The sequence below is a fragment of the Hemitrygon akajei genome, chromosome 2, assembly GCF_048418815.1.
Source record: "Hemitrygon akajei chromosome 2, sHemAka1.3, whole genome shotgun sequence".
Classification (NCBI taxonomy): Eukaryota; Metazoa; Chordata; class Chondrichthyes; order Myliobatiformes; family Dasyatidae; genus Hemitrygon; species Hemitrygon akajei.
This window is the reverse complement of record NC_133125.1, coordinates 134,151,075-134,163,792: the sequence shown is the minus strand read 5'-3', so window position 1 is coordinate 134,163,792 and position 12,718 is coordinate 134,151,075. Positions and strand designations below refer to the sequence as shown.

At 37.4% G+C, this 12,718-nt stretch overlaps 1 protein-coding gene across 2 annotated transcripts in view; it reads right to left on the bottom strand.

Moving 5' to 3' along the window:
• LOC140715792 (kelch-like protein 1) overlaps positions 1–12,718 on the bottom strand; it is a 401,409-nt gene that overhangs the window by 41,965 nt on the left and 346,726 nt on the right. For both annotated transcript variants that reach the window (XM_073028187.1, XM_073028195.1), the window contains one exon: positions 8,026–8,250. In XM_073028187.1, coding sequence (XP_072884288.1) covers positions 8,026–8,250 — 225 coding nt within the window. The remainder of the gene's footprint in view (positions 1–8,025; positions 8,251–12,718) is intronic.

Sequence of the window (12,718 nt, the reverse complement as noted above, 5' to 3'; positions counted from 1 at the left end):
GTGTACAAGAGGTCTTTTCAAGGGTCGATGGTACCAAGATAGAAGATAAGCTTGAGCCTGGTGGCAATGTTCTCAAACTTTTGTACCTTCTGCCAGATGAACGGAGAGGGAAGGGAAAATGTCCAGGGTCCTTGATAATGTTGGATGCTCCCCTGATGCAGTGGGAGATATGGACAGAGTCAATGGAGAGGAGACCGGTTTGACTAGGTCTAGATTAGTCCCAATTTCCTTTTACATTCAAAATAGATGTCATGATTAGAGGCTATCGAAAGGTAAGCATGGAATATCATTTTTTGGGTTCCGGAAACTGAGTGCTAGTGATTTCAATGTGCAGCTTTTAGTATGACAGACAGACAGACATACATTATTGATCCCGAGGGAAATTGGGTTTTGTTACAGCCGCACCAACCAAGAATAGTGAAGAAATATAGCAATGTAAAACCATAAATAATTAAATAATAATAAGTTAATCATGCCAAGTGGAAATAAGTCCAGGACCAGCCTATTGGCTCAGGGTGTCTGACACTCTGAGGGAGGAGTTGTACAGTTTGATGGCCACAGGCAGGAATGACTTCCCATGACGTTCAGTGTTACATCTCGGTGGAATGTGCCACTGCGAAGAAAGAAGTACAATTAATGATATAAATTTGAGGCAATTAAAAAAAGGCAACGGATATGTCCTAAGATATTACACTCCATCTGCTGCTCTGCCAGGATAATGGAAGCTCACATGGTTGTAAATACAGGTGTTCAGAATTGCATTTATTTATTTATCAGAGGTACTTCGAAACATACAGTGAAATGCATTGTTAACACTTTATTCTGTGCTTTTCTACCACAATGAACACTGTAATGATCTGATCTGTATGAACAGTATGTAAGACAAGCTTTTCACTGTTTCTCAGTATATGTGACATTACTAAACAATTTCTATTGCACTTGAACGTGGGATGGCGATTACCATATCATATAGCTGTTTTCTATTCTGAAGCATTTTTAAAAGGATAAAACATCACATTTTCAGAAAAGTCATCCACTCAAAACACTGATTGTTTCCCTCTCAAAAGGGCACCCAGCACATGGTCTTCCCATTGCTACCATCAGGAAGGAGGTACAGGAGTCTTAAGGCACCCAGTCAATAATTCAGGAGCAGCTTCTTCCCCTCTGCCATCAGATTTCTGAATAGACATTGAACAAATGACCTCACTACTTTTTTTGTAGAACTTAAAAAAAGTGGGGTTGAGGAGGTGAAAAAGGTATCAGCCATGATTGAATGGCGGAGCAGACTCAATGGGCCAGATGGCCTAATTCTGCTCCTACGTCTTATGGTCTTATTTAATGAGCTGCTCCAGGCTTTGGGTCCATGGACTCACTTTTGTACTGAATGCTGGTGCATGTTTTTATTGTTTGCGTGATGTGTGTTTATTCTCTCTCTGCGTATTGGGTGATGGTCTTTTTTTTTAATTGGGTCCTGTCTAATTTCTTGTTTTGTGGATGCCTGTAAGCATAGAAAACTCAAGGCTGTATAATTTATACATACTTTGATAATAAATGTACTTTGAATATATATATATACACACACACATATCAAGACATAATAATAAAAATTGTGAATTATTATAAATATATATTTTACTGTAATTCACAGTTTTATTATTACGTATTACAATGTACTGTTGCCACAAAAAAGTGAAATATGCTAGTGATGTTAAACCTGATTCTGATTCTGAGACACTGCCCAACCTTTACTTAATTATCTTTCAAACTCTAATATTTTGCTTTTAGACGTTTTGTTTTCTGGGAATCATTCTAAAGATTAATGACTTGAATACAGAGGCACAGTAAAATAGGCATGGCTTGGGAATAATGTCTGCTATGTGGAAAATAGAGCCAAGGAGTCATAGAGTTGCATATCACAGAAAAAGGCCCTTCGTCCCAATATGTCCATGCCTGACCGTCTGACTAAGCTAGTCTCATTCATCTACATTTGGACAACATCCCTCTAAAATATCCCTGTCCATGTACCTGCCTTTTGAACATTATAATTGCACCCATCTCTTGCAAATTAGAAACATTTTGTGCTGACGAACTTGATCTTTACTGATCTCATGCTGTTGGCGTGAAGGAATGGTTGCGCCACTGGTCATGAGGTGAATGTTGGTAAGCCTGAACAACCCCGTTTCAGAATATAAATGTGACCATCAACTTATTGAAAATCCATTGTATGGGAATTGCTACAATACCACTTCTTACCTCTTTGACACAACTTGATTTGCTGGCATGTAATTAGATCTCTAAAAGAGCAGTCACTCTTCTGACCTTGGCCCCATTTTCCTATATATACTTATGTTAAGAATTTATCAGAATTGCTGACAGTAATTTTATAAAGATTGATTAACTGTCTGCTGTTGTGCTTAATATGGTGTCTTCAGGAATAACAAAATTGCTGAAACAGAGTCATTGTACAAAGTGATGCTTTGAGAAGTTAAAGGTGTGTAAAAAAGATTTATAGATTGAATTAAATCATTGCAATGCTATCTACTATTTGCAGGGTTGTGTTTTGGGTGACAGAGCAGCTTACAGTAGTAAAAACCTCAAGGTGATTTTCAGGATTGCTATCAAGCGGAATAAAAAAAAGACATTAGACAAATGGCCACACTCTGAAGAAAGGAAAACAGGTTTCAGGAGAGAAAGATGAAATGAGGGTCCTGACTGCACAAACTATATTTACACCACATTTAGACTATAATGGACTTTAAGCCTTTGATTAGTTCTAATTCGGTTTTTTCTTGTAAATTTTGCGTATAATTAATGGTAAATTCATTTTTTTTCTCACGAATGCTGTTTATCTTATGTTAAGTGCTTGTGATGCAGACTGGAGGCCTGTGACTAGCGGTGTGTTACAGGGATCAATGTTGGGTCCATTTTTATTTGTCATCTATATCAATGATCTGGATGATAATGTGGTAAATTGGATCAGCAAATTTGCTGATGATACAAAGATTGGAGGTGTAGTGGACAGTGAGGAAGGTTTTCAAAGCTTGCAGGGGGATTTGGACCAGCTGGAAAAATGGGCTGAAAAATGGCAGATGGAGTTTAATACAGACAAGTGTGAGGTATTGCACTTTGGATGGACAAACCAAGGTAGAACATACAAGGTAAATGGTAGGGCACTGAGGAGTGCAGTAGAACAGAGGGATCTGGGAATATAGATACAGAATTCCCTGAAACTGGTGTCTCGGGTAGATAGGGTCGTAAAGAGAGCTTTTGGTACATTGGCCTTTATAAATCAAAGTATTGAGTATAAGAGTTGGAATGTTGTGGTGAGGTTGTATAAGGCATTGGTGAGGTCGAATTTGGAGTGTTGTGTGCAGTTTTGGTCACCAAATTACATGAAGAATGTTAATAAGATTGAAAGAGTGCAGAGAAGGTTTACAAGGATGTTGCTGGGACTTGAGAAACTGAGTTACAGAGAAAGGTTGAATAGGTTAGGACTTTATTCCCTGGAGCGTAGGAGAATGAGGGGTGATTTGATAGAGGTATATAAAAGTATGATGGGTATAGATAGAATGAATACAAGCAGGTTTTTTCCACTGAGGCTAGGGGAGAAAAAAACCCAGAGGACATGGGTTAAAGGTGAAGGGGGAAAAGTTTAAAGTGAACATGGGGGGGGGGGGGGGGGCTTCTTCACACAGAGAGTGGTGGGAGTGTGGAATGAGCTGCCAGATGAAGTGGTAAATGTGTGTTCACTTTTACCATTTAAGAAAAACCTGAACATGTACATGGATGAGACGTGTATGGAGGGATATGGTCCAGGTGCAGGTCAGTGGGACTAGGCAAAAAAATGGTTTGGCACAACCAAGAAGGGCCAAAAGGCCTGTTTCTGTGCTGTAATGTTCTATGGTTCTACAAAAATATTTTTCATTGCACCTAGGCATACATGTACATATGACAATAAACTCAACTTTGACCTTTCATTGTGATGTCTTCCCCGTTCCTTTCCATTTCTGAAGAAGAATCTCCTTCCAAAATATCAACTACTTTTCAATTTCCAAAGATGGAGCCTGACATGCTTAGTTCCTCCAGCATTTTGTGTGTGTCAACTTTGACTTTGATATTTAAGGCACTGAAAAATGAATTTGCAGGAGACCCAACTTCATATTGGAGATTTGCAGAGCTTAAGATGTTACAGTAAAAGGCAACGGGTGGTCATGGAAGACACATTGGCACAGCTGATGGAACCACAGCCTTAGTTTGCCAGTACCCCAAGTTCGATCCCAACCCTCAGTGCTGTCTATGTGGAGTTTGCATGATTTTCCTGTGACATGGTAGTTTTCTTTGGGTGCTCCAGTTCCCTCACATATCCCAATAATTTGTAGGATGGGATGTTAACTGACCACAGTAAAACACCCCAAGTGTTTGAGTGAGTGGTAGAACCTAGGTGTGGGAGAGGTGTTGGGAATGTCGGGAGTAAAACATGTTTTTTAGTGTAGGATTTGTGTAAATGGGTAGTTGATGGTCAGTAGGTCAAAGGTTCTGTTTCCACATTGTTCAACTCTGATAACAAAACAATTAGGAGAATTCTAACTAATGTAAGCCATATTAACCCCATATTCAAGGAAAACTGTGCTGTTCCTGAAAAGATTGATTGCAGGCATAATGTATTACGTATGCTTGATTACTTTGGCCCTGTACATGATGGAATTAAAAAGGATGAGGAAGGGATCTCAGTGAAACCTAAAAACAAATGAAAGGGCTGGACAGTGTGGACATGGAGAGAATATTTCTTTTAGTATCAGAGTCTAAGATCCGAGTGCATTTCCTCAGAATAAAGGGGTGAGATGTGAAGGAAATTCTTCAGAGAATGGTGAATTTGATGATTTTGCTGCTACAAAGTGTGGCAGCAGCCAAATCATTGGGTGCAGTTATGGCAGTGACTGAGAGGTTCTTGATTCATAAGGGCATTAGGGATTATAGGAAGGAGGTGGAAGAATAGGGAAAAAAAAGGCATGATTGAATAGTGGAACAGGCTCAAGAGGCTAAGTGGCCTGATTCTGCTCCTATATCATAGAGTCTTATGGTCTTAGGGTTCTCCTCAACCATCGGCCTCTTGAATAAGAGGGGATAACAACTCTCACTTGCCCCATCATTTAAATTTACCACAACCAAAGAATTCACTTTAATGACTCTTTATCACAATATCTCATCTTCTTTTTATTTATTGATATCTACTTATATTTGCATTTGCACAGTTTGTGGTCTCCTCCACTCAGGTTGATCTTTCATTGATCCTGTTATGGTTACTACTCTATAGATTTGGTAGGTATGCTACAGGAAAATGAATCTCAGAGTTATATAGGGTGAGGCATATGTCCTTTGACAATGAAATTTATTTTGAACATTTTACTGATGTCCTTAAAGATAATGTTCACATAATATCGCAGTACTACAGGTGATAGCTTTCCTGCACATTTCCTATTGTACAAAGGTCATTATATTTTAAAGATACTTAAATACTTTGCAACAACCTAAAGGGACATAACATACTCCACTTAAGTCCTAGTCTTTATTTTTTATTCTTTCGGTTTTGTCATGTAAAACAGTCTTGGCATAATTCTTGGATAGATATGTCTATGCATGAATCAAGTATCAATGCAAACTTGAATTTTGGTGAAGAAAAAAGAGGCCACGTCATATGCATTGTGATTTTGTGGCCATCCTGGATAAATCCTTGGAAGTAAGCAATGTACCGGTAGTTCTGCAATGGTTTAGTTAATGGACAGCAAACTTTGACTGAGAATTGCACCAGGGCAACCTATTCTCTACGTCTTTGCACACCCACCTATTTTTTTAAGTCTTACTATTATCTAGCAGTATGCAATGTGAATACTGCTGGCATTTACTATCGTTAGGGGTGGATAATAAATGCTGGCAGTATTCACATCGCATGGACAAGCAATTAAAAAAGTATATCCAATTGAAAGGCGTAATTCTAGCCAGGGTACTTATGATGTGAGGTTGCATGGAGATTAATCCACTGACTTTGTTTCAATAGATATTTGACCTGTAAACAAGAATTGGAATCCCACCAGTCACCTGAGGAATTTGCATAATTAAATTAATCTTAAATAGAAGTGATTTAACATTAATAGTATTTGCAACCATGAAAGTATCAGATTGCTGTAAAATCCTATCTTGCTCATCAGTGTCCTTTAGTTCATCTCACCCAGTCCAGCCTATGCACAGCTCCAAACCTATTGCAACAATGTCAGTTCTTATCTGCCCTTGGCAGCAACCTATTCATTTCAAGGAAAATTGGATTTGGGCAATAAATGTCACTGATACCTATATCTTCTCTATATCTTTTATTCCCTAGACTTTCTTGCAATTTTTGTTGGCCGTGCTTCACTGGCTCAACCCTGGTTGAAATTAAGAAGAGCAAACTTATTTCAGATTGGTAAAATGAAACCCCCACACCTTGGCAAAATACTGCATCTTACAAATTAACCAACAAGATCCTTATAGATATCCAATGTTTGGTTTTTCAATTATTATAATATATTGCATGTGACTTTGAACATATGTGAGTGATAGGCTATTACAGACAAGTCAGTACCTCCTTTAAAACATTAGCCAGATGAATTTGATACGTGTATTAAATGCTTCTGTGATAGCATTATCAATGGCAATTTTTAAACAAGAACCAAAATCTGCAAATCTCAGAACATTTTCCTACATATTGCCTGATGCATTGAGCTCTGCAGGCACTGAAAACTTCAAAATTTTGCACTGTCAAACTGCAATCTTGATTGCATGTAGATTCTACACCACTTGCATACTCATTTGGCCAAACTATGGAATATTTTATATTCAATCCTGTTTTCATATAAAATCCAGAATTCATGATGGATATTGGGAGTTGGTGTTAAAACACTTCATTTTGTACGTCTCCCACTCTCCGTAAATCAAGATTGATGAGAGATGAAATTATTCTTTGACTGCCACAGAAATTATAATGGCCTTTGGGGGATTTTGTATTTAGCTCAGAATAGTTCTTCTGCATTTTCTGTCTGGAACAAATAACTCTGTCAATTTTATTCAAATGAAGGAAAGGGTCATTTAAAGGAGGTCCGCTCAGTTTAAAATTGACAACGGAGAAATGCCATGTTCCTTGCTTCTGCTAGCATTGCTGTGAGAAAAGGAATTAGAATATCTCTTTCCCAAATGAATACATCTCAAATAAAATGTAAATTGCCAGTGGAAATGGACTAGAAATAAACTAAATGACTGTAAGATGTAGGAACAGAATTAGTCCATTTGGCCCATCCAGTCTGCTCTGCCATTCCATAATGGTTGATCTATTATCCCCTTCAAACCCATTCTCCTGCCTTCTCATAAACCTAAAATAGTTTTAGTAAGAAATTGTTCCTCTTCAATAAATTAATATTCTTGGATATTAAATGAGCAACCAATGGAAACAATTCACTTTGATAAATATGGATAAGTAGACACCTCAACAACGTGGTCTTTAGCCACATGAGCTAGCACTAGCTTCCACTGAGATCCTGACTGATCCATAAAATCTCAGAAAATATGACTTTTCAAAATAGCACTGAATTATTTTAGTTATTAATAATCCATCAGACTAAAAATTAACAACGTATAAATTACCATTTGCAACAAGTTCCAAACCTCCACCAACCTGTTATGCAAAAGCATGGCTTCAGTTATTAGACTAACAGTCCTAATCTTAGCAGGAATAGTTTCCTTCCAAGTCCACTCTGCCACTTAATATTGTAAAATCATCTTACAGTCTTCTAAATTTTTAGCAATACAATTCCAGTTTGTTTGATATCAATGCTTGATATTAATTTTTGCTGCACCGAGTGATTATATAAGGGGATAGTGGAGTTGGTGGGCAGTCTCATTGGAAACCATCCACCACTAACAGAATATGGGCAAGCGCCCATTATAGTAATGATTGACCATATCAGGTATACACCTGAAATCACCAAAACTACTTACCGAGGCCATGTCTGTGAGTTGACATAGAAGGCAGGACAGTCCAGGTCTTTGTTTTTGGGTTGTAACATTCCACAGTGCTTAAAGTCTTCAGGCCATCTCTGCCTCCAACCACGTAAAGTTTATCATCAATGACAGCTACTCCAAATTGCAGTCTCCTGCCATTCATCACCCCAGCTTGGGTCCAAGTATTTGTTCGCAGGTCATATTTTTCTATTGTAGTGGCACCTGATAAGACAATTAGCATGACAAGATCATGATGTAAAGGAGTATATTGGAATCTTGAATGCATACATCACATTCAACCTAATAATATCCCCTTATAACACTGAGGGAAGAAAGCTCATTTAAAATCCATCAGGATATTTTCATGTGCAGCTTTTGGCATTTCTCCAAGTGTTCTCATTTCTCTGGAGCTTTTACTGACTAATGTACTTGATTTTCTTTTAATTAACAGTGGAAAAAAAGTTGTGGGTTTCCATACTTACAGGTGCACAATCAATGAAATACGACAGAAAATGGAAGGTATTAAGTGAAAAGGCTCAGTTAATGTTCGTGCTTTCTTAATTAAGTATTAAAATCTGCTCACATTTACAATTTTGCTCTTTCTTGAACTGTTTCAAATCTGAAGTTCACAACTCAAAAAATTCCTTCACTAAATCTCTGCATTCCTCTACTTTAAGAAGCTCCTAAAGCTACCACTTTCATCCAAGTTAATGATCATCTGTCCTCCTGTCTCTTTGTGTGAGAGTTAGTTATAGGATTAACTATATTTATCAAAAAGGAAATTTAATTTCTAGTAACAAAATAAACGAGAAAATTACTATAAAGAAAAATGTCTTAATGAAATTCTATCTGTTTCACTGTTGTACTTCAGAAGGGGCAATCTGGTATTCTTAATCAACAAACAAATAAACTGCTGGAGGAACTCAGCAGGCCGGGCAGTGTCTATGGATGGAGATGAACAGTCAACCCTTTGAATCAAGATCCTTCAACTGGACTCTTATCTTCTATCAGAAGATGAAGGGTCTTGACTGGAAGTCTCAAGAGTCCATTTCCCTACACAGATGCAGCCTAACCCACTGAGTTCCTCCAGCAGTTTGTCTCTTGCTCCAGATTCCAGCATCTGCAAATACTTGTGTGCTTCCTTTGTGCTCTTTGTTTAGTGGCTGTCTGTGGGAAGATGAATCTCAGGGTTGTATACTGCATACATACTGGATAATACATGTACTATGAATCCTTGAAACCATTCCTGGTTCATAGGCGTGTCCATATCTAACAATATGATTGATTATCAGCTCAAAGGCAAATAGATGGGCAATAAATGCAGGCATCTCTTAATCAATACAAAACATGTATTATCTTAATGGATAACATTCTGTTAATTAAGTGCATGTTTTAAAAGTTGTTAGCAAACAGAATTATAAATTTAAGTATTAATGTCCTTAACCATAATCTGGAATTTAAAATTACCGTAGATTCTGGACTACAGAGCGCACCTGATTAAAAGCCGCAGGCTCTAATTTTAGAAAGAAAATCAATTTTGTACTTGTACAGGCCGCACCGGATTTTAAGCCGCAGGTGTCCCACGTTGTAATATGAGATATTTACACAGAAAGATATTACACGTGAGGATTTTTTAACTTTTAATTAAATCCGTATGGTAACATAAACAAATACATATTACAAATGCTTTTTTTCGAACCGTGCCTGTAACACGGCTACTTTTAAATATACATACGTATCGGTAACACACAAATTACGTTGCGTATACTTTTTTACTGAACAGTGCACAAACAACTTTCCAATATCTCCTAACGACTGGTAAAAAAAATATATACTGCTGCCTACCAGGAAAAGTTATTGATCACCTTTAACTTAAAAGCTGCATCATATGTTTGCAGCGGGTCTAATGCGCTCGCCCCCTCCTTTCCGTTTATCGCAAACCGGTATTTTCCCCACAAGATGCAGCGAAACCGGATGTGACGTCATAGCATCCCGGGATGTAGTACAGAAAACAAATATACTTAAAACACTTCTAACTTTAACTAGAAAATACTAACAAATGAATTACTAAGCGAAAATATTATAAACTAAATAACCGCCATAAAGGCAGCACAATGCTTTTCTTCGAGTGTTTTCCATGTTGATGAGGGTGAGTACAAATGACTGATTTACAATAATTTAATTGTGAAAGTGCGCTTGATTTATCATACAATTTCATTGGACCTCTGTGAACTACTCATCAATTTTATTGGTCTACTGTTACGAGGCAAAATGTTTTTGGCGGCATGAAAAAAAACCATGCATTAGCCGCACCGTAGTAAAGGCAGCAGTGTTCAAAGCTGTTCAAAGCGTGGGAAAAAAGTAGCGGCTTATAATCCGGGATCTACGGTACATAGAATCAGAATCAAGGCTATGTCACTAATACTGGTTGTGGAATTTGTTGTTTTGTGGCAGTTATACAGAGAGAGAGAGAGAGAGAGAGACTTAATAAATGATTATAAGTTAGAATAACAATAAATGAACAAATAATGCAAAAGAGGAATAGTGAGATAGTTCATGGGTTCATGGACCTTGAATATATTGTTAATGTTTGGCATTGCAGCTATTAAAGCACATGACACACTCCATAAAAAGACAGTATTTGCAGGGCATAGTGACATGGTAAATTAACATTTCTACTTCGCTGTTAAAAAAGTCAAACTAAACAAGTTAATCCAGTTAGAAAGCCTCTCTGTGGATAATTTCTTGTCTAATAAGCAGAATAATTATTCCCTCTGGATAATTCCTGCTCTGTACAATCATGAGTGTTGTCTTTCATTGTTGTATATGTTTTTGTAACCTTGTTTTGTTTTCTAGAAGCCAGCAACAATATAACCATAAAACAGAGAGAAAATACTTAAAAGTTATGTGGATATCTCCAGTCAATTAGGAACATCTCTATAATCAACAAGTTGTACGATTAACATATTTACAACTTACTTGTTAGAGATTAATTCCATTTTCATAATTGAAGATTTTGATCTTCATGTCCTACAGGTCTAAGTTATAAAATTTAAACTATGTAAAGCAGATGTTGTTGTTATAGCTCTTACAATGCCATCTGGGATTTTAATTACAATCAGATTTACGTTGATTTTACATTGAGTCTGCATACTCTTACAGTCTGAGTTATGGTTCAGTGCGTTTCAATTTCATCTGAGTCTGGAAGTTCTGAATCGTCCCACTACAGAAACATCAGCAATATAATCAGCCTGATATCTAGTACCGTAGATTCCGGACTACAGAGCGCACCTGATTAAAAAGACGCAGGCTCTAATTTTAGAAAGAAAATCAATTTTGTACTTGTACAAGCCGCACCGGATTTTAAGCTGCAGGTGTCCCACGTTGTAATATGAGATATTTACACAGAAAGATATTACACGTGAGGATTTTTTAACTTTTAATTAAATCCGTATGGTAACATAAACAAATACATATTGCAAATGCTTTTTTTCGAACCGTGCCTGTAACACGGCTACTTTTAAATATACATACGTATCGGTAACACACAAATTACGTTGCGTATACTTTTTTACTGAACAGTGCACGAACAACATTCCAATATCTCCTAACGACTGGTAAAAAAATATATACTGCAGCCTACCAGGAAAAGTTATTGATCGCCTTTAACTTAAAAGCTGCATCATATGTTTGCAGCGGGTCTAATGCGCTCGCCCCCTCCTTTCCGTTTATCGCAAACCGGTATTTTCCCACAAGACGCGGCGAAACCGGATGTGACGTCATAGCATCCCGGGATGTAGTACAGAAAACAAATATACTTAAAACTCTTCTAACTTTAACTAGAAAATACTAACAAATGAATTACTAAGCGAAAATAGTATAAACTAAATAACTGCCATAAAGGCAGCACAATGCTTTTCTTCGAGTGTTTTCCATGTTGATGAGGGTGAGTACAAATGACTGATTTACAATAATTTAATTGTGAAAGTGCGCTTGATTTATCGTACAATTTCATTGGACCTCTGTGAACTACTCATCAATTTTATTGGTCTACTGTTATGAGGCAAAATGTTTTTGGCGGCATGAAAAAAAACCATGCATTAGCCGCACCGTAGTAAAGGCCGCAGTGTTCAAAGCTGTTCAAAGCGTGGGAAAAAAGTAGCGGCTTATAATCCGGAATCTACGGTAATGCAAAAAGAACAATCTGCAGATGCTGGAGATCTTGAGAAAATTCGCAGGTCTGTCTGCACCTATGGTGGGAAATGAACGGTTCTGATGAAGGGTCTTGAACCAGAACGTTGACTATTCATTTCCCTCAATAAATGCTGCCTGACCTACTGAGCTCCTTGAGCATTCTGTGTCTGTTTCTCAGAGATCTCGCAGATACACTGATTTTCAGAATGTGGTTCTGATATGGAATTTGCCTGCTGCTGACATGAATGAAACTTAATGAAATATTATCGACTTGGAAAAATTGTGGTCATTTCCATTTGACAAGGTCCTGTATGGCAGCAAGACCTTGAATAACCCAGATCACAAAACAACTGAAAAGATTTTAACTTCCCACTAACTCACAACTCCAGATAATGCTGTCAACACTTCAATGATGTTCAATGCTCTAAGTGACCATATCCTTCAGAAATATTTTCAAAATTATTAAGTGAAAATCAAAATTATGTTATGATCCTTA